This window comes from Panthera onca, chromosome C1 (assembly GCF_046562875.1).
Source record: "Panthera onca isolate mPanOnc1 chromosome C1, mPanOnc1 haplotype 2, whole genome shotgun sequence".
NCBI lineage: Eukaryota > Metazoa > Chordata > Mammalia > Carnivora > Felidae > Panthera > Panthera onca.
The window spans coordinates 138710395-138734518 of NC_138346.1; the positions used below are offsets into that span (position 1 = coordinate 138710395).

Here is a 24124-nt window from a genome sequence, read left to right on the forward strand (position 1 = left end):
ATTTTTCCACAGCTTGCTCTTTTCACTCAACAGATTTCTAAATTAATCTGTTGTGGTAGAGTAGCTCTGGTTCATTCTGCAAATTTTATTTTTCATTTTAATTCAACGTTTTTGGACCCTGTTTCTTTTCCTAGCCTCTTAACAAGACATCTCTGCAAAGTTTCTTTTTCTGTTCATTGAGGCCATCGTGACTATCTTGATCCAGTGGTAACCATGGAAACACTATAGTTTTTTTTTTTTTTTCTTTAGGATAAGAGGTCAAGTAAATGAACTTAAACAAGCAAATATAATCAGCCTGTTTACCATTTAAATCTCTTTACTAATGCTGAAAATCACTAGCATCACTTCAAATGTTAAGGGGTCACTAACATTCGATTATATAATGGTAGTTACAATATCACACAAAGCAGAGATATCACCTAACATTTTCTTATCTATAAACATCAATTTTAAAAAATCAGTATATTGTTAATGCACTGAAGACTAGAACTATGGTAATTCCTCTTCTTTGTTATAGAGAATAAGCTTGTTTGTTCTAAATATTCTGAATATGTTTGTTATATTAATTCCCTTAAGCAATGCTAATATAATTTAGCTATTAAATATTAAAGCAAAATATTATCTTATGAAATCATGCTCAAATTCTAGTATTCCCAGGTCAAAAGCTTTAGTAAGTTATTGCCCAATTATTGAAGCTTTAACTCTATAATCATATAACCAAGGGTAATTGGTTGTATCCAAGTTTTCATTCACCTTTCACTTAACAATTCCAAGAAGTCTTAAGTTAGTAGAGAAGGGTTTTTTTTTTTTTTTTTTTTTGGATAAGGTAATAATAGCAAATATGAATGAATTTGGGAAAGAAAACCTAGAATAAAACTTCTATTATCAATTTATCACTAGGTGACAATCTTGGAATCTTGGAATCTCGGCACTTTCACTGAATTTGGAATACACTGAATTTTTAAATTGCTACAATGGCAACAGTTGACTCACTGATAGTTGACAAGCTCTACACATTAGGCATATGCAATTTGGGCGGTTGTTAAGGATCTTTTTTCTTGGCTTGAGTTAAAGAAAGAGAACACTAACCTGTTCAGAGAAACACTGCCTGTTATAAATCAACATAAAGGAATTAGCAACCCTGATTATGAAGTAGATAAAATTTCCCTCTGATTTGCTTGCACTTACTGTTTGATCTTGGTTAAGGAGATCATTGATAATTCTCCCATTGTATATTTAGAGTTTAATACCAGATTATAAAAGAGAAAAATAAAACACCCCCAACATTAAAAATAAATTTAACTCACAGTATTCAAAAGAAAAATCTCTAATGTCAGAATTTTAGGTTTTAAGGTACCACTGAAGTGGGGCATTTTAAGAATGGAGCATTTGCTTGACTGTCCTCTATTTATTTTTTTATTAAAAAAATTTTTTTAATGTTTATTCTTGGGTGATAGAGAGACAGAGCATGAGTGGGAGAGGAGCAGAGAGAGAGGGAGACACAGAAAATGAAATAGGCTCCAGGCTCTGAGCTGTCAGCACAGAGTCAGACACTGGACTTGAACTCACAAATCTATGAGAGCATGACCTGAGCCAAAGTCGGACCCTTAGCTGACTAAGCCACCCAGACACCCCTGACTGTCCTCCATTTAAATCTTGTTAATTTGGCCATTTGGCCACTGTGGGTTGTTGGCCTAATTGTTATTAGGCAGGTTACTGTAAAATAGTATATGGCTTAGAATTACTGGACCATTGCGGTTTTCCTTACTCAGTATAGGTGCAATTCTTCTATGCTGTGTCTTCTTTATTTTATGATATTAAAAAAAAAAAAAGCCTAAACATACAATGAAGATGTGGTCCCAGCCTAGGGCACAGACACAAGAAGCAACTATAGTTGGTTAAGATCGTAATACATTCATCAGCCAAGAAATCCTCTAGGTAGCCAATGACCAGTTTAGGAATTCGCATCCACCTGACCCAGAAAGCCTTAGAGTCAGATTGTATCTGAATAAAACCATTGTATTTGGTTCCTTGAGATCAGATAAACCCAGGAAGTTAGAGCCAACAATCCGGGAGATCTTAAAAGCTACAGTGTGAGGAAGTTGAAATATGCTTCCTGTCACTGAGGCTCTGCTGTAGGCTGAGATGGGGAGAGGTGGGCAATCTGTGTCAAGCACAGTGTTACCAACTGTAGTTGGGGACAGGGAGCTGTATTCAGGGGTCACTGAGCTATCAGGGGAAGCAAGGAAAGTCCCCAATTCTAGAGTAACAGACTAGTAGGAAAGGATCTAAAGCAAAGAACCAGTACCTGAAAATTGAATATAATGTCTGTTCAGCAACAGAATAAGGCCAGCAATAAATCCTCTATCCTTCCCCTGCCTCAGGACAAGACCCATTCTAGTGCCTAGGGTTTTGCTTTAGGCTTCTTCAAAAAACATTATTTGAGCACCTGTTAAAGGCCAGGCTAGAAGCTGCACGTGTGTTAGCAAATGAGATAGTTTCTTTTCCAATCCTTATACTCTAGTGGAAGGTTCAGACAAGAATATAGACAGTTACACTACAGGATGTTAAGAATGCCAATTGGGGAAGGATATATTGCTATGGTGGCATAAGTCAGAGCAGCTTATTAAGACTTGATGATGTTGGAGACATGGAAAGGTTTCTCAAAGGGACTGAAGTCTAAGTTAAGACCTGAAGAATGGATAGGAAGAGGGATGCTGCTAACATTAGTCAGTTTTGTTGAATAAGCAGGAGGTGCTGCTAAATTATAAAGTGGTCCTTTAAATGGGTGCCCCTTCATTTGTGGGACTCTTCAGTGCCAGGGCACATGAGTTGGTGAACTGAGTAAGGACTGTATTCACCTCCTTGGCCAAGTTTTATATAGGGCAAAACCTGTGGCCTAGATTGGATTTATCTAGGTGAAAGGCTTTTAGACTAGGGAGTAGAGCAGAGGAAATGAAGACTTCAAGGCTTAAAGTGAATGGCTTTTGAAAGTTGGAATATAGAAGAAAATTAGCCTGGGGCACCTGGATGGCTCAGTCGGTTGAGCGGCTGACTTCGGCTCGGGTCATGATCTCGCGGTCCGGTCCGTGAGTTTGAGCCCCGCGTCGGGCTCTGTGATGACAGCTCAGAGCCTGAAGCCTGCTTTGGATTCTGTGTCTCCCTCTCTCTCTGACCCTCCCCCATTCATGCTCTGTCTCTCTCTGTCTCAAAAATAAATAAACCTTAAACAAAATTTTTTTAAAAATAGAAGAAAATAAGCCTTATTTGATAGAAACATTCCTAGCATCGTGTTCTCAGACCATGGCAGCACTTGAGTTACCTACCTGGGTAAGCTGCACAGAAGCCACCTGCAGGGATGTACAGCATACATTTAAGCCTTTGCCAAGACAGAAATTTGACCCATTAAACCTGAGCATTCTGGAGTGACTTGAATGTCATTTTACCCATTATAAGATTGTGGAACACTGTTTTACAATGGCAAATCAAAGTAAGGCTGGTGGTGTTGCCCATAATTACAATAGAAGTGGAATGGCTTAATTAGTAAAACATTAACTGGCAGGATTCCTATAAGTAAAAATGTACATATTTAAGGAGGCTTATTGTAACATTTATACCATTTATTTTATAATATACTAATTCGAATGTAAAAGTGAATGTAAATTACCAGAAATTAACATGCAATGTGAAGAAAAGTCCTTTTATCCTCTGCAACTGTAGCATTTGGCAGATTCAGGAATAAATAATCTTTTGTGGCAAGGGTATGCCTTATCAAACATATGCAGATCAGCACTAATTAATGCTAATTAAGGTTTCCTGTCTATCTAGTTGGAAAAACGTCCAAATGTTATGAAATCCAGTTAGTATGCCTATTACGCTAATTGTTTTATATGGGGTGGTTCTTAATTAAAATATGTAAATTGACCTTAATTGCTATATACTAATGGGGGTTCATGTTATCTCACTAAAAGTGACAAGATGGTGAGGAGGGGTACTTAAATGACTAATTCTGATAAATCCTTAACTAAATGACCTTTACTCAAAATTAATTTTAATTGGAAGTTGGCTAAAGAAACATTTTTCTTCTTTGTTTCTTTTTAGTTTTTAGTAATGTAAGAATGTTACTCTTCTTTGTTAATACAGCTTTAGAAGCAGTTGTACATTGTTAATTACACTTAACAAGCAAGTTAATTTGACTGTTTACTGTTTATAGTTATCAGGAAGTTATTGATATCCTCATTTCAGTCTTGGAAGAACTGAATTCTCATTGAATGTGAATTTATAGTTAGAATTCTATAGGTAGGTTGACCCAGTTAGTTTGTTAGAATATGTGTTAAAGTTTGATGAGCCAATGGTACTAATATGTACTCCCTGGCTGATTTACATTGGAATTGCTTTTTAAGAAAAATAGTGGGTTTTTTTCTTTACAAAACATTAGCTTTTATTGGAATTAAAATGTCATTGAAGGTATTTGGATTAACTAGACTGAAACGATATTCTTACATTTTACTTATCAGGTTTTTATTTATTATTTAATTGCAAACAAATTAAAATATGTATGCCCAAAACCAATAAAATGAATTTACATATTTTTTAAGATGCTAACCTTACAATTACAGAAAGTAATTTAAATAAAGCTGACAAATACTTTGTTTACTCTTTCATTTGGAAGTAGTTTATATTCACATGTAATTTAAAATATATTTTTAAAATTCTTCTCTAAAAATGTAAGAAAGGACTTGGTAAAATATTGTCATATAGAAATGAGCATCGAATAAAGATTGTAGTTTTTCTTGGTCAAAAGGAGACCCAATATCTTTACTCTTTTATCAGGACATCGTGACAAATGTTTCGCCTAGAATCATCCGGGGGACTACCTCTGGCCCCATGTATGGCCCTGGACAAAGCTCCTTCCTGAATATTGAGCTCATCAGTGAAAAAACGGCTGCATATTGGTGTCAAAGTGTCACCGAACTAAAAGCTGACTTTCCAGACAATGTAAGTGTGATTTAACGTCTAAAACAAAAGAATTGGCATAAGTTGGTGAATGTTTATTTAAACATCCAATTCATAGGCTTATAAATATTAATGTGTATAATATATTTTATTAAAGAATCTGCCAGTTGCTTTGCTGATGCATAGAAAGATAAAAAAGAAAGAAAAGCTCAAGAACTCATAAAAATCCACACAATGTGAGGCTTTGTTATAAATGGGTGCCATGCAGATGGAAGAAGTATCTACATAAGCAGAGGAAGAGAAATGAAATCCTCATTTTATTGACTTGGTTTTCACTGTATGTAGCTAGTATTTATGAAGGTGATGACCTTAGGAAGAAATTGCAGGCTATAAATCATTTTAAATATAAACCTGAGGCAGAAGCAGAATATCTTCTTATATAGTTTATTTATGTTTTTTCAGTGGGAAATAATTTACCAAATAATTTTAATACCTTTATACTAAATGAGTCACTATCTTTTATAAAACCCTTTCTTTAAAAGTACTGTGCACAAAGATTACATGTATTTCATTTCTTTATGGATTTTTATATGTCGCCAATAGTTTTTTAACCTATAGGTAGTATTTTCTCTTCAGTAGATGGTTAGAGTTGTTCTTAATTCATTTATTCTTTTTCCCCCTCTCTCACTCTGATACACATATGCATACACACAACACACACACACACACACACACACACACACACACACACACACAATTTTCTGCCTCCCCGCCCCTCATCATTTTCTGTCTCAGAGCTGGTGATGAATGGAAGTTGAGGTTTGGACAATGTGTGTCTTTGTGTTGTAGAAAAGATTCAAAGATGAATTGGAATGTTTTAAGTACTCTAATGATAGATATTTTAAAATCTAATGAAATTTGTGGATGTTTTCCCACAAACTGATAAATTCGAAAATCTTATAAAGGGACTTTCTATTTCATTCTCTTGCCTAACCCCTTAAGTTGTTGTTGTTTTAGAGTATTCTGATTGGTTCAAAGCTCTCTTACCTTGAAACAAAATATACACACATAGAATAAAATTAATCATCCTCAAGTCAAACCTTCATATATAAAGGGAACTATCAATACCCATATGATATCTGTAGATTCTGTTCTTTAGGAATTTTTCACTTTCTGAAATTGATGTTGCAAATACTCTATGTTCACATTATGCAATTAACTCTAGTAAACAATTATGTTGAGCTATTTGTTTTTTCAAAGGGCCAAAATCTTGTGGGAAGCTTTTCTCAGAAAGACAGGGACAAAAAGTGGGTCAAGTATAAGAAGAATTATTAATGTGTTTACACCATCTACAGATTTTAAGTATTATATTAGGTACTGAACAACCGTAAAATAATAGCAAAAATAATAAGTGTGAGCTCTTATAATATTAAACTGTGGTTGGTATTGTTATAAATGCCTTATGTATTTTAATACTCAATCTTTAAATAATCTTATAAGATAGGTACTATTACTTTCCCCATTTCACAGAGAGGAAACTGATAGGAAACAAAGAAGTAACATTACATGCCCAGGGTTGCACAGCTATTCCTTGGTTCCCCTTTCAGTTTCCATGGTTTTAGTTACCAGGAGTCAACCCAGTCTGAAAGCAGATGATCCTCCTTCTGATGTTGGAAGGTCAGTAGTTGTTTTAAGCTTTGTCACAGTGCTTATGTTATTCACCTCACTTTATCTCATCACATAGGCATTTTATCATCTCACATCATCATGAGAAGGAGAGTGAATACAGTATAATATTGAGAGAGAGAGAGAGGCCATATGCACATAACTTTTATTACAGTGTGTTGTTATAACTGTTCTATTTTATTCTTAGCTTTTGTTGCTAATTTCTTATTGTGCCTAATTTATAAACTAAACTTTATCATAGGTATGTATATATAGGAAAAAGCGTGGTTTATAAAGGGTTCAGTGCTATCCATGGTTTCAGGTAACCACTGGAGGTCTTGCAATGTATCCCTCATAGATAAAGGGGGACTATTCTACATGGTGAAGCCAAAATTTGAACTTGAAACTTGCTTTTAGCATCTGTGCTCCTGTCTAATTATAGTGTTCTCTAGTGCACAAAGTGCAGTATCATTTCAGGCCTTTAAAATTTCAGTATTACTTTTTAATGCAACATAAGAGGATGAAATATAATTTCCCCAGATATTGCTTCTATAGTATTTAGATAAGCCATAGTATCTGAAAAAAAAATCCCTTTTCCTGGAAGAGAACTCCTGCCATTGGCTTGTCTCAAACTCTACTCTCTTTTGGGCAGGAGTGAGATATTATACAGTGGCCTCCAAGAAATGACAGTAAGTAGACGAGAAAGCTGAGATGAAACTCTTGCTTTGTGATTCCACAGTCAAGTAGAAAGAAGAAGCACATTTAAATGTTCTTTTCAAAATTTCCCTGGAAACAATTTTCTCCTCCTATATGCTTTTTCCTTCTGAGAAAACAATGCATGCTTTTCTTGTTTCTAATTCTTTCGCCATTGAGATTATACTCATTATTCTTTTTCTATATCCTTAGAACTAATTTCTAACACTTTTATCCTCCATATCAACGATAACATTTTAAATACAATTAAAATGGCATTCCCATTTGAACCCAGAGAAATAATGTGTTGCACCTAGATATTGCCATGCTGCGAGTAGAATATCCCCCACTGTTTTGGAATTACTCTGATGCCAAACCCAATGAGCTGAACGAAAGAAGGTGACCCTTCATTTTCCAAGTTTAATTATCACTCTCACTGGAGTTTTCCCACATCATTCTCAAGTGCGTGGCTGCCACCTTTGATGACAGGGATCGGGTAATTCAACCCAGTGTGGCAGCTTCTAAGCAAGAGGTAACTTTTCTGAAAAAGAAATTGTCCTGAGGGTTGTGGAGAAGGGATGTAGGTCAGCTGATAGTAGCAGCAGCTAGTATCTTTCTTTCCAGAGAGAGTAGACACCAGTTGACCATGAACTGGAGGAGACAGCTGGAAGAACACCTTGACTAGAAAGGCATTGAGACCCCTGAAATATATTGTACAGGCTTGTTCCTTAACTAGCACAGAGTTATACCAAAGCCTACACTTTATACTAGACTTCTGCCCGGCTTTCAAGGTTCCTTTTTATTTATCTGTGAATTAAATTTGGCACACTGATGATTGTAGTGACAGTTTATTACTAAGAGTTTTTTTGTTCCTAAGCTGAGATTTTGCAATGCTTATTATGAAATGTACTGTATAATTAGGGCTTACAGAAATCAATTTTAAGTGAATCCTTTCATTCTCACTGTAAAAGCCTTAGAAACCATATATTTTAAGCTTCGCAATTTTTTTTAACCAAAAAAATACATGCTGCATTTTGTCTGAATGCACTGAATTAGCAAACAAAGACTGACATTTTCTATCATTTGTGGCAGCTAAAGTAGGAGTTAGGCAAAAGATAGGGATTCAGCAGCGAATTAGCTGGTGAAGATAGAAAAGGGAGTGATGGCTTTGTTAGAGAAATTAATAAAGGAAGAACAATTGATATGTAAATATACTTCAATTACAATACACCTCACTCTACTGAAACCCTTCCTCAGTTCATTACTGAGAAATCAGCATTGCACACATTAAGTTCAAAATGATTCCAAACAAGTTGCTCTTCATCAGCATTCCTGAAAGTGCTTTCCTGACCAATTAGCCTCTAAATACAGAATTCTGAACCCCGTGTGTGTGTCCTGGACTCCTTACACACCCTACCAAAGCCTAACAGCCTTTCTTCAGAATGTTTTTGAATGTGTAAAACCCAATTCAACAGTTTGCAAAGGATTCCTATTGTATGAAAATGAATGCTCAATATATTTTTACAAATACAGTATAGTAACGCACGTTACTCTTTAATAAGTCACTAAAACACAATCTAGTGGCGGATGTAGTAACTACTGGAATTTTAACATAATGGTGACCATCAGTGACACCTTGAGATATCTAAAGCAACTTGAAGGTGATTTTCTGTGGCTTCTGTTGGTGCAAAGTCCCAGGTGCATAGCATACTATGCTATGTTGGTGCAAAGTCCCAGGTGCATAGCCCTACTATGGTTTGTTGCATTCCTGAGGAAATGCTAAATTACAGCAGGAGGTTCGTGAAAATAAAGAAAATAAAATTAAAGGTCTAAGTTTTTCTCCATCCTAGTTCACGAATTTCCTGTATTCTATCAAGAATTCTATGGACCTCAGATTAAGAACCTTTGCCCAGTGCTTCTCAGCTCTGGTTGCATATTAGAATCTCTTGTGGAACTTCAGAAAAGGTATTTATGGTTAGGCTCTGTCCTAGTTTAGTCATTTCAGAAATTCTGGGATGGATACAGTGAATATCCATTTGTGTGAGTGTGAATGTGTGTGTGGGTGTGTATGTGTGTGTATACATATGTATATATGTATGTGGTGTGTGTGCATATTTTTTATAAAGTTCAATTAATCCTACTGCATATAAAACCAGTATCATTCATGACCATTGACATATATCATTACATATTTATAAAAGTCCTGTATCAGAGCTCAAGAGCCTTTTATATGTGCCAGGGCCTGTACTTAGGGCTTTATATATCTGTGAAGCAGAATTTTTCCTCATTTTATAGATGAGGAGACTGACTTTTATAAATATGGCATTGCACAGGGCACTGTGTCACACGGCTAGTAAGTGAAGTCATTGGGGCTGGAAATCTTTCCATTACACCTTGAAGAGGTATTTCACTTGGCACTAAAGAACCTGAGGAATTAAGAGTAATATGTCATTTCAGTTCTCCTTTACCCACCCACTCAGATAGGTCAATTATATTGAGCTCTCTTAACCACAGACTCTCAAAAAGGAAAGCAAAATCTTTTTATTAGACAAAGAAAGAAGTCTGTTATCAGCCAACCATTATTTTGTCATTAGTCCCAGCTCAAGACATTTTATAGCTGACTTTAGAGTACAATGTCGGTGACTCAATGTGGACCTTGGTTTGAACTGTTACCTGGTCCCATCTTAAGTTCTGTATTTGAAAATAGGGAGTCAAGGGATTGAGTCAGATCTAGGTGTCCTCTAAACAAGGAGGATGCTTACTGCTTATTCAGTGGGTATTCATCACCCCATAACTGCTGCAGTCTTCCTATAGGCACCACAAAGGCTGACTCAGCAGAAGCAGGCTTTCTTTTCTTTGGATTATTTATAACTAAGTCTTACTCATTAGAAATATGAGGATTTTGTTATCCCCTCTCAATCTGTTTAGAAGAATAAAATTTAGTAACAGATAAAACTACAATATATATGTTTCAGGCCAATGATGACCAGTATAGGGTTGTTAACTTTTGCTTTCATTTTTTATTAAACCATTGCTTTCTTAATACAGAGCTTATAAAGCATAAACATCACCTTTGCTCTTTCCCCCTCATGTTCTGAAAAGGATATTCACCAACAGAAATGTAAGCATCCCTGCACTGGAGGGATTCCTTCTTTGTTCCCTCTGGAATTTTTTGAGCTTGTCAATTCTCTGTTTCTGTCAATTTCTACACATTCCCATGTTGATTTATTTTAAATAAATTAGGAAACTGCTGGAGCAAATATTGAAGGGAAGTCTAGTATATCCCCAGGAAACTCCTTCTTTCTTTACACCAGAGCTTAAGTAGTGATTTTCTAACATCGTTCATGAATTCTAGAGAATACAGATACTTCCCAACCTCCCTCTTTTACTAAAATCCAGGACAGTTACCTGCTGACATTACTTTATTGATTTTTTAAAAGATCTATCTAGTGTACAAAAAAATAAAATAAAAATTAATCATAATAATAGTGGAAATTTAAAAAGTTAGGGTGGATTGATGTAAAACAGTCCATGTCTAGTTATCCTAACAAATCTCTGTTTTCACTTTCTAGAGTTGATAGAGTCTAAGAGCTAATGGTATGAGGTTTAAAGTCAGAATAGATTTGAATCTCAGCATCAACTCTGACTTGCTGTTTATTGATGCTCTCAGAGTCTGCTTCCTCATCTGTGTGATAACAAGAACTATTCCCAGAGGTTGTTGTAAAGATTAAATGAGATATTATATGTATCTTGTTTGGCACATTGAAGTTATTCACCACTGTAAATAATATTGCATAGGATACCTTTATGCATTTAGCTTTTATTCCTTTTTAAAGTAATAATTAGTTTTCATGAAATATTCTGAGAGGGGGATTTGGCAAGTCAAAGGTAACAGCCTATTTATAGCTCTTGAAGTATATTGCCAGTTGATTTGCAAAGCATTTGTGAACTAACAGTGCATATACAAGTCACTATTTTAGAAATAATTACCAACTAAAAAATTAAAAACTAGCTCACTAAATATGCTTTTTAGTGATACTTATAATCTTGAATTTATTATATGTAATATAGAATGTAAAGTCTTCTGATCTTTATTCAGTGTTTTATTTGTTATACTTCTGTGCTTTAATATTGCTCATTCTTTTGACTTAGTTTCCAATTAAAACAAGACTTAAATAATGGCAGTTATTAGTATCAGCATAGAAAGAGAAAAATTAAAATGTGTGTAATTCTACAAACAAGAGTAGCCAAAATGAATCAGAATGCATAATGAAGCTCATAGTTCTGTGATTAGTTTCTGGCTTCATGTAGCCAAGTATTTTTTTTTTCTTTTTTTTTGAATAGGATATTCCTAGTTCCTTAAAAGAAAACATTAGCTACAGTTTAGATGGAGTAATGGGGACTGGATTTACCATCCCACCTGAAACAGCAACATAAAATAAGGTATAAAATATATGAAACAGCAGTGTTTAAGACCTGGAACAACAGTCGATAAAGATAGTGGTCACTGAGAGATGGAAAACAAAGGAATGAGCTCTGCCAATGCTCTAGAATGTTTCCAGGCCACATTACAGGAAGAAGAACCCAGAAGTCTCTCTGAGTTGAGGAGACAAAGCTGAAAGTCCAGAGAAACCAAGGTGGCTAGAATTCACAAGATAGAACACCAGAAAGCAGAGAGCTGCATGCAGGGAGTACTCCAGCGACCTGCAGAAGGTCCCTCTTGAGTGTTCAACAGAGTACATCAGCTCATGCATGTGAGTAAATTACAAGAGACTGCAGAAAGAACTTTCTGAATGGATTAGAGGAACTAGTACTCAATTCATAAAAGGATCTGGGAATAATGACTCTTCCTGCCAGCCAGACTGGAAAACCCCATGATTCACAATTAGCCATAGGCTTAGCACTGCTTTAGTCATGCCCAACAACCCTTAAAAGCCAGATCTGAAAGGATCAAAATATTTCCAAGTAACCTGAAACTCAGAACAAACCTCAAGAATATAGGTATACAAAAATATCTAGGACCAAATAAGATAAAATTCACAGTGTCTGGCATTCAACTAAAAATTACCTATCATGTGGGACACCTGGGTGGCTCAGTCGGTTAAGCATCCAACTTCAGCTCAGGTCATGATCTCACAGTTTGTGGATTTGAGCCCCTTGTCGGCTCTGTGCTGATAGCTTGGAGCCTGGAGCTTGCTTTGGATTCTGTATTTCCCTCTCTCTCTGCCCCTCCCCCCCACCTCTCTCTCTCAAAAATAAGTAAACATTAAAAAATTTTTAAAAATAAAAATCAAAACAAAACAAAAAATGCAATCAGACTTCCAGAATGAAAACTACAATGAATAAGATGAAAAATACACTGGTAACTAATAACACCGTATTAGGCACTGCAGAAGAAATGATTAGTCACCTTGAAGATAATAGCAGTAAAAACTATCCAAATTAAAATGCATGGGGGGTGGTTGGAGAGTGGGGAGTAAATATACCATTTGTGAGCTAGGGACAACTTCATGTGGCCTGATATATACTGGAGTTTTCAAAGTTTGAAGAAACAAAATGGCTCCAATTCCCAGTTTTGCATAAAGCTATAAGCCTTTCCACCTGCAAAACAAACAAACAAGTAAAAAACAAGAAACTTGAACTCCAGGCATAAGAAACATGAAGACAATTATACCAAGGAGTACATCATAATTAAATTAGTTGAGCCAATGATAAAGAAACAATTTTGAAATCAGAGAAAAAAGCATATTCTTTACAGAAGAACAAATATAAAAGTCACTGTTTTGATTTGTTGTCAGAAACAATGCATGCTAGAAGACAACAACTTTCAAGTGCTGAAAGAAAATAAAAGGTCAACAACTGTTAATGTAGATTGCAAAATTAAACAATATATCTTTCAGAAATACAGGTGAAATAAATACTTTTTCAAACACGAAAAGCCAAAATAAAATCATCATCAGGAGATCAGCACCACAAGAAATGTTTAAAAACTGTTTTAGACAGAATGTAAAATGCTGCTAGGTTGAAATATGGATCTACACAAAGAAAGGAAGAATACCAGGATTTGTAACTACATACGTAAATATATGATTTTGTTTCTTCTTATTTAATTCACTTTAGAAGAGAATTGTTTGTTTAAACAAAAATATAAGACTGTGTGGTTTATAAAATATATAAAGGTAAAAATGACAATAAAGTACAAGAGTTGTGAGGAAGAAAATGAATTATACTAATGTAAGCTTCTAACAAATTATGTAAAGTTTTATATCACTTGAAGGTAGACTGTGATAACTATGTACAATTGAAGCTCTAAACAACTAATAAAATAATGCATCTGAATTATAGCTAAAAAGCAACAGTAGAGTTATAAAATAGAATCATACAGAGTACTTAAGCCAAAAGAAGGCAGAAAAAGAGAAACATACTAAAGAAGAGATGACACAAATAGAAACCATGTAGTAAGATGATAGAGTAAAACCTAACCATATCAATAATCATATGAAATGTAAGTGGTTGAAACATTCCCAATTAAAAGGCAGAGATTTTCGGATTGGAAGAAAAAGCATGACTCTACTGTGTATATACTGCTTACAAGAAAAATAATTTTAAATATAAAGACACAAAAAGGAGAAAATTGAAGCAATGGAAAAAGATGTACCATGCTAACTCTAATCAAATAAAATCTTATAATATTAATGAAAAAAAACAAAGTAGATGTCAAAGCAAAGAATATTGCCAGGGACAAAAAGGGAGCATTTTATTATAATGAAATGGTCAGTTCATCCACAGGTGATAGCAATCCTTAAGTTTATGCACCTAGTAACAAAATTTTAAGATAACATGAAGCAAAAACTAATAGAACAGCAAGGAGCAATAGAAAAACTCAGAATCACAGTTTATTTCTATACCTACCTATAAATCATTAATAAAACAATGAAGGGAGGTCATTCAAGATTTGAAAAATGCTATCAACCTATCTGACTGACATTAATAGGACATGCCATCCAGTGGTAACAGAATACACTATCTTTTCAAATATGTCCATAACATTTATTAAAATAGACCGTATTCTGTGCCACAAAAGAAGTATCAATAATTTTAAAGAATTCAGTTCATTCAAGGTATGTAGAAAAAGAAGAATAAACTAAACTCAAATAAGGGATATAATGAAGATCAGTGGAGGAAATTGGTAAGTTAGAAAACAGTATTCTCTCTCAAAATAGAGAATATCAAGGAAAGTAAAGCTGATTGCTTAAGAAGACAGCCAAAATTAATAAAACAGACAGACTGAAGAAAAAGGAGACAAGAAACACAAATTATCAATATAGGGAATGAAAGAAGTAGCACCACTGCAGATTCTATGGATATTAAAGAAAAATTATAGAATATTATAAACGATTTTATGCAAATAAACTGGACAGATCTTTTGAAAGATGAAAACTATCAAAGCTTAGTCAAGAAGCAATAATGTTAAAGAAATTGAATTTATAGGTCAAAACATTTCCATGAAGAAAACTACAGACCCAGATGGCTTCCTGAGTAGATTCCACCAACCCTTTAAGAAAGAATGATTCCAGCTCTTTGAGGAAGACATGGTCACAGCTAGAGCGGAGCTTTGCAGGCTCTGCCCCTGCTCCCAACTCACTGCTGTTCTCTCTTGCTGAGGAATAAGTCAGTCAGGAAGCCATGGCCCGAAGACACCCGTGGAATCAGAGGTGGCCATTCACCAGATTAGAATTACTCTAACCAGCCGCAACGTGAAATCTTTGGAGAATGTATGTGCTGACTTGATCAGAGGCACAAAGGAAAAGAATCTCAAAGTGAAAGGACCATTTCGGATGCCTGCCAAGACTGAGAATCACTACAAGAAAACTCCTTGTGGTAAAAGTTCTAAGACTTGGGATCGTTTTAAAGATGAGGATCAACGATCTACTCATTGATTTGCACAGTCCTTCTGAGATTGTTAGACAGATTACTTCCATCAGTATTCAGCCAGGAGTTGAGGTGGAAGTCACCATAGCAGATGCTTAAATCGACCTTTTTAATAAATTGATTGTTAGTTTAAAAAAAAGAAAGAATAATGCCAGTTCTACACACACACTTTCAGAAAAGCAAGACAGGGGGAATACTTCCCAACTAAATCTATGGTGCCAACACCTTATTACAATTACACAAGGACAGGACAAGAAAAGAAGAGTATAGACCGTTGTCCTTCATGAACATAGATGCAAAAGTTCTAAACAAATTTTAACAAATAGAATTCAATAATATATAAAGAATATAATGACCTCATCATGACCAATTGAGGTTTATTCCAAGAATTCTAAGTAGGTTTAACATTTGAGAATATTGTAATTCACATAAATTACAAACTAAATAATAACAATGAGAACAACATAAATTATATAATTATCTCCATAAACCAAACAAAAAACATTTGAAGAAATCCAAAAATCTGTTTTTAATTTAAAATAAATTTCAGCAAACTAAGAATAGAGAGGTAATTCCTTAACCTGGTGAGAACCATTAAACAAAACAAACAAAAAGCTACAGCTAACATCCTAGTTAATGGTGAAAGACTGAATATTTTCTTCCCAAGAGAAATAAGATAAGGATATCTGCTCTCTCCACTTCTATTCCACATTTCTGCTATAGTTTATTTGTTTAAATAAAAGAGTGAAAACAACAAAAAGATATACAGATTTCAAAGGAAAAAGTGAAACTTTATTCACAGAGGATATGATTGTTTATGTAGAAAATATGATTAAATGTGCCAATAAAAACCACTTTATTTACAAAACCAGGAAGCTACCTTATAGGCTGTTGTTTTCATATTTTTCTTAAAATATGCATTAAAATAGTGTTTATCTTCATTACCAACTTTTCTTGTAATCCCTTAAATTATGCACCTCTGGAGATTGCCTAATTCACCTAATCCTGGTCATGGCCTGTCAAAATTCTACTTTAAATAATAAATGAGTTTAGGGGCACCTGGGTCATGATCTCATGGTATGTGAGTTCAAGCCACGTGTCGGGCTCTGCGCTGACAGCTCGGAGCCTGGAGCCTGTGTCTCCCTCTCTCTTTGCCCTTTCCCTGCTCACACTCTGTCTCTCTTTCCTTCAAAAATAAATACTAAAAAAATTTTTTTAATAATAAATGAATTTATTAGCAGAGTTGCAAGATACAAGATCAACTTATAAAAGTCAATTATACTTTTTATATGCTGGCAATAGACAACTGGAAACTGAAGTAAATATATCATATTGTATTAAAATTAAGCAGCAAACACATGAAATTGGGATAAATCTGACAAAGATGTGAAAGACATGCATCCTGAAAACTACAAAATCCTGCTAATAGAAATTAAAGAAGACCTAAATAAATGGGAGGCTCTACAATGATTGGAAGAGTTAGCATTGTTAAGATGTCAAGTGTCCCCATACTGGTGTAAAGATAAAATGCAGTCGTAATCAAAATGTTAGCATTACTTTTTTTGGTAGAATTTGACAAGCTGATTCTGAAATCCCTGTGTAAGTGCAAAGGACTTACAGTAGCCAAAATCATTCAAAAAGAACCAATTTAGAAGTCTAACACTTTCTGATTTCAAGGCTTATTTTAAAATTGCAAGAATCAAGATACTGGCATAAAGATAAATATACCAATAGATTAAAGGAGGATAGCAAGCCCGAAAACAACTCACACGTCAGTTGTGTGAACAACTGACTTTGTCAAAGTTGCAAAAAAGAAATTCAGTGGACAAAATATAACGATATATAACAAATGATGCTAGTAAAATTGGTATCCATATTCAAAAAAGTAAGTGTTCACTCATATCTGACATGATATATAAAAATTAATTCAAAATAGTCATAGGCCTAAATGAAAAACCTAAAACTATAAAACTTCTTAAAGAAAACATAGGTGAAAGTTCTTGTGATCTTAGGTTAGGCAAATATTTCTTAGATATATACCAAAAGCACGGTGCTTCAAAGAAAAAAAAATGATGTGATTTACCCAAATTAGAAAGTTTTGCGCTTCTAAACCTATTGTTAAGAAAGTGAAAATACAAACCAGAATGTAAGAAAATATTTACAAATCACATATCTGTTGAAGTGCTTATATCCAGAATATTTGTTTATATCCACGATATTTAAAGAACTTTCAAAACCCAACAGTAAAAAAGCAAACAACCCTCTGCACTTTGACCAAAAAAATTTGAGCAGATACTTCAAAATTTTTTTAACGTTTTATTTATTTTTGAGACAGAGAGAGACAGAGCATGAATGGGGGAGGGGCAGAGAGAGAGGAAGACACAGAATAGGAAGCAGCCTCCAGGCTCTGAGCCATCAGCCCAGAGCCCGACGCAGGGCTCGAACTCACGGACCGCGAGATCGTGACCTGAGCTGAAGTCGGACGCTTAACTGACTGAGCCACCAAGGCACCCCTCGAGCAGGTACTTCAACAAAAAAGATTATGAATGATAAATAAGCACATGAAAATGTGCTCAACATCATTAGTCATTATAGAAATGCAAATTAAAATCATAATGAGATATACACCTATTAGAATGTCTAAAATTTAAAAGACTGATCATACCGAATGTTAGCAAGGATTTGGAGGTACAGGAACTCCTATACCTGAGGCGTGAATAAACATAATAAACATGTTCATTATCTTGATTGTGATGATGGTTTCAAAGTACATACATATGATGGGGTGCCTACGTGGCTCAGTTGGTTAAGCGTCCAATTTCAGCTCAGGTCATGATCTCACAATTCATGGGTTCGAGCCCCACATCAAGCTCTGTGCTGACAGCTCAGAGCCTGGAGCCTACTTCAGATTCTGTGTCTCCCTTTTTCTCTGCCCCTTCCCTGCTTACATGCTCTCTCTCTCTCTCTTTCTGTTTCTCTCAAAAATAAATAAAAACGTCAAAAAAATTTTTAAAAAACCAGTATGCATACACATGTTAAATCTCATAAAATCATATGCTTTAAATGTGTACAATATTTTGTTATACTTTATATAACATATAATAAATTATACATATATAACACATAATTTATGTATATATAGCATATAATTATATAGAATATAGCACAAATAATATATATAACCTATATAGAATATATATATCATATATAAAATTATACTTCAATAAATCTGTTTAAAAAATAGGTTCAGTTTAAAATTATATGGCACTTTTCATGGAATGTGTCCTGGAAATTAATTCAAGGTTTAGCTGAATGGCTAAACCCTTGTCACTGAGAGCTTCAATCTCTACCCCATTGCCAGAGCCATCAGTCAATTATTACCCTTTACAAAAGTGTCTCGCATTTTGGTCGCATTCACTTTGATATTGAATCACAGGAATTAACAGGTTAAAAGTGACCTTATATCATATTAAGAAAAAAAAGAAATATTGGATTGATTTTTAAGCTGTTGTTTTGTGGGATAATAAAATTTATCAAAGCTTTTTAAATAGTCACAATATACAGGCATTAATTGCCTACAACATACTTTTTTCTCAAACTCGCCTTTACTTTGTAAGTTGTCAGGCTGCCTTTTGGATAACAATACTGTCTTCTCCATTTGGAAGTATGGCAGGGAACACACTGAACCATGTTGAAAGAGACCCTGGGGATGGTGATGGTGCACTGAATTAGGCTCTTATTAGTATGACTTGTTCATTAGAGAGGCAATGGGAACAATTTATAAATTGTATATGTTTGCTATATAACCATAAAATTAAACCAAGTCCATACTCAGATAGGTAAAGAGTTCTGTTCAGTGGGTTCACTTACTTTCTTAATATCAATTTAGTAATCTTTCATCAGTCAATATAATGTTTTTGTGGAGAACTCAACTCTGATGCATTCTTCTTTTAAAATACTTGGGAAACCAGGAAAGAGAAAGGATAGGGTAAAACCTTCTACTTCCCCTCCACCCATCCCTGTAAGTCTCTGAAATATGTCTGTTTTTAACTTAAAGGGTCCATTTAAAAACAGAAAAAAGCACAACTGTTTTATGAGAGCTTAAAAATAGAAGGTAATATAAAGGTTTTTATTTAATATAAGATACTACAATTGTTTTTTCATTTGCTTTGTTACAAACTACTTATCCTAGTTGACTTTTGGGCAGATGGGAGCTTACTCATAGACAACATTTCCCCCCCAGCTTCTTTTTTTTTACCACTAGGCATCTTATTCTTTTACATTGTACCCTACAAGGCATATTCTAGAGGTTTATTATTCACAAGGAACTATTTTCATATTTTCCCCTTAGGTCTTGTAGACATTTACTTGAAAGCATTCTTTATTCTTTAAGATAGTTCAAACACACACACATGCGCTCACACACACACACACACACTAATTTAGTTTTGTTTTTAAAGGTTTGTATACTGTACTTTAATGACTGTTTTTATTTTTGTAACCATTATTTATGTTTGGATAATTGATTCCATTTAAGCAGAATTTAAGGTTGTATCTGAGACCCACAAATAAGATCTAATTAATTGTAAACCATATAAAAGGAGAATAGTCACAGAGGCCTTGGACAACTAACTTAATCACCAGGGAAACCATTTTTAAAATATCACAAATGAGGTAAACTTTGATAGAATAAATATGTACAATGAACCCTCCAAATTACTGAAAATTGTATTCTGTGGGATTTGTCTTCATTTTACGAACTAAAGTTATGAAAATATACATTAGAATGAGCACCATTTTAGTACGGATATATATATATATAGGCAACTTGTGGTTATCCATTTCAATAGCAGATGATGAAGAACCAATCAATGGATTTCGCCAATAAGGATACAATGATATTTTTACCAGTATCTTCTAGTTTTGTATCAAGAGTACATTTCATAATCATGTTAGAGTTAAAAGGGAAGGTTAAAAAAAAAAGAACAGAAGAAAAAGAAAAAGAAAAACATCTTTTGGTAATGAGCCTTTTCCCTAGGCAAGCCCCAAATCTTAAGGGAAGTACAAGAAGCAAGAATTGAAAAAGGGATTTTAGGAATTCAAAACATAATAACTTTTGTATAGCTATTTATAGGACACGAACTTCTATTTCTCTGAGTTGATCTCAGAATGACTTTGAAAGGAAGGTATGAATATCATCCTCATTTTATACTAGATTCTGATAGCCAGATGAAGAGAAGTAATTTCTCGAGGAATTTTGTTTCAGACTATAAGTGGTAGAATTTTAAATTGATAACAGAACATCTGACATACATTTACAATAGGAAATTATTTTTTTTTTAAAAAGTCAAGCTTCAGAGTACTTAAAAATGTTCATGTGTGATTCACTTTTTCTTTTCACCTGGGTTTTCATCCCCTTCTAGTGGAGGTGCTAATGAGCAGAGAAATAGGAAAGGTAATCAGCCAGAGGGAAGAGAAGAATCAAAGACCTAGATAATTCACAAACTGGAAAATGAGCTCCTAACTAATCAAGACTGGATTGTAAATAGGATAGAAAGAATTTATGCATCCCTGGTATCGGCCTGAATAGCATTTGTACCCAATCCAAGAAAAGTATTTGTGAATTTCACAGTTGGCTATTTTTTCTTCCTTTGAGATTTTTTTCCTGAACTAATTATCCATTGTGTACATGAAGCAAAGAAATAACTTACCATTAAAGTCATTTTTGAGGTGGATATTTCACTTTGCATGTTGTTAAAATGCCTGGAGCATTAATAAGGAATGAGTTAACTTTATTAATACAGCTTCTTTGGGGAGTTTCTGATCTATATACTGATCACCCAAAAGGAAATTTTGTGTCATATTTTATTCATGCAAAATTTAGGGAAATAACTAGATTGACTAATCTTTCCATAATAAATAATTTAATTTAACTTTGTGCTGCCTTTTGCATTTTAATTTTTTCATAATGTGTCCTTTAAACCCCCAATATTAAAATTATCAGTGACTGTTTCTGTTTGATTTAGTTTAAATTGTAAATTTAGTTATGGCTGTTGGGTTACAAGGTATGGAGGATGGTGCCTTAATATAGGAAGTGAGCACATTTACAAATAGGAAAAGCTATGTGTGTGATCAGTTTTTTAATGAATTGTTGGAAACAGGGTGGAAATCAACACAAACAATGACATATAACACTACATAACAATAATTCTTATCATTACCTAGACTGTAATTGTGCATCAAATACTTCACATTTCATATACTTTCATACCTACTATTTAACTGCAGGGTTTTATGTCATATTTTGACTCAGATGTGTTGCCTTTGTCTCTGCTTAACACCTTCCAAAACCTTCCCAACTCAGACTCAGCCAGGATCGTTGCAATATGGTTGATGGTTACTTTGAAATTCAGGCAGGACTTCTGTTCCTCCTTCAGATGTAGAAAACCAGAGAAATCACCACTCCTACCCTAACAACCAGGACAAGTCCAATAAACTGCAAAATTGGGCTTTTAAATTTTTTTTTTTTTTCAACGTTTTTTATTTATTTTTGGGACAGAGAGAGACATAGCATGAACGGGGGAGGGGCAGAGAGAGAGGGAGACACAGAATCAGAAACAGGCTCCAGGCTCTGAGCCATCAGCCCAGAGCCTGACGCGGGGCTCGAACTCATGGACCGTGAGATCGTGACCTGGCTGAAGTCGGACGCTTAACCGACTGCGCCACCCAGGCGCCCCAAAATTGGGCTTTTAAAAACCTACCAGATATCTGAGGATACAAATTAACCTAAATGAACTAAATTCCAGAACGTAAAAGATAAGCTCCTTTTAGGAGAGAAGAAACACATGACTGCTTTGCTCCCTGCAGGAATGGTGAGAGGGAAGGGAAGTGATCATAGACAAAGTAGGAAAGTTTTAAAGAATATTTAATAGATGTGTTTGGAGTGGTCTGATAGGTGAGAATACAAGGAACCCAGACACAGACCTTGTCAGCCTTTAGCAACCAACTCTTTCCCATGTTATTTCATTGAGGAGCCTACCAGATAGGGGCTGAGGCAGCCTGAGAGAGATCCTCTCCAAGGGAAGCACAACTGTCTCCCATTATAGGGCAGCACCATGCTGAATGCTTGGGCTGCAAAGCATTCTAGGCCTTTGCCAGTTGTACTGCAGTGGCTCTTTTGAAGGTTTGAGGAAGGGAAGCTCATCAGAAAGATATTCTGAAGCACAGAAAGCTAGCACAGAGGACAAAAGAGCAAAGAAATTCCCTAGCAGCACAAAAAGCTAGCAGCTGGTCTATAAGCAGCAAAAGATATCCCATGGTTTGGGAAGTTGGTGGCTGGTCTCATCATAATACAGAGACTCTGCAGTCTTTCTGGGGCCCAATTCCCAAGTCCTCCTTAAGAGAAAAGCTCTATCTATCTATCTATCTATCTATCTATCTATCTATCTATATCTATCTATTATTATTATTTTTTTTTAATGTTTATTTAGAGAGAGAGAGACAGAGACAGAGTGTGAGCAGAGGAGGGGCAGAGAGAGAGGGAGACACAGAAGCCTATAGAGGCTCCAGGCTTCAAGCTGTCAGCACGGAGCCCGATGCAGGGTTCAAACTCACAAACCCTGAGATCATGACCTGGGGTGAAGTCAGATGCTTAACTGACTGAGCCACCCAAGTGCCCCAGAAAAGTTCTGATTCAGCCATCAAAACATTTGAAGCCAATGGGAAGCTGAATCTAACCACAACAAAGCCCAGACTCAACAACACACTTCATTAACTCAGTCTCCTTCCTACATTGTCAACCTCATAATAGAAAAGGTGTATCATTGTCTGGGGGTAATTATTATTTATATAAGTCTCTACTATTCCTTTATACAAACTATCTGGAATACAATAAAAAATTATGACATGAGAAGAAAAAATGTGACCCAGTGTCAAGAGAGTTTTCGTTCAAGTTGTCAGTAGAAGCAGATCCAGAGATAAAATTGGGATTAGATACTTTAAAATTACCATAATGAATGTGAAATAAAAATCCAGTGGAAAAACATTCATGAAAAGATGTAGAATTTTATCAGAGAGTTGTAAAGTATTTAAAAATATCCCAATGGAAATAAATGAAGAATACTGTGTTAGAAATAAAGAATGGGATAGGCTTGCAGGAGACTGAATATAGCAGAGGGAAGAATCAGTGAAGTTGAAAGACAGAGTAATAGAAGTTACCCAAACTGAAACAAAACAAAACAAACATATCACAGTAGTTGAGATGTGTGTGATAATTTCAAATGCTCTGGCATTGATGTAATTCAATCTTATAAAGAAATAAAAGAGAAATTTGAGCATAACCCAAATGGTGCCATCTTACAGTGGCCTTCCTTGAACATCTTGTGGAAAGTAGTCCCCATCCCAAACCCCAATAATACTCACTACTATTGAAAGTATCTCTTTATTTTTATTGTATTCTACCTATATATTTTTACAATATGTACTAACTATTGGACACTATTTTCAGAACATAGTACTGAACTAGAAAGACAGGATCTCCTGTCTCATGAAATGTATTCCTTCTCTGGAGTATAAGTTTCATAAAGGTAGGTATCTGTTTAATTTTTTCTCATTTATTCCTGAATCTCAACCTCCTAGAATTATAGCTAGTGCATGGTAGGGACTCAATTAGTATTTATTAGGAAAAATGAATAAGTGAATTTTTCTAGGAGTCAGTTCTAAGCCCCGTTTTATATTGTCTCTCCCAAGACTATCTGGCACAAACTTGTAAGCTTTTTCAGTTATGTATCATTTCTCTTTCTTTTTTCTCAGAGCCCCAGGCTCCACTTTTTCTACCTTCTGAAAAGGACTGAATGCCAAAGAATCTTTGAGTTATTAA

At 34.9% G+C, this 24124-nt stretch overlaps 1 protein-coding gene and 1 pseudogene across 1 annotated transcript in view; both read left to right on the plus strand.

The window, feature by feature from the left end:
- The window catches only part of DPYD (dihydropyrimidine dehydrogenase), an 853279-nt gene that overhangs the window by 507854 nt on the left and 321301 nt on the right, over positions 1-24124 (plus strand). Inside the window, exon 14 of the mRNA XM_060626444.3 lies at positions 4834-4998. Within this exon, the coding sequence (XP_060482427.2) occupies positions 4834-4998 (165 nt within the window). The remainder of the gene's footprint in view (positions 1-4833; positions 4999-24124) is intronic.
- On the plus strand, positions 14481-15622 carry LOC132673055 (small ribosomal subunit protein uS10 pseudogene; annotated as a pseudogene).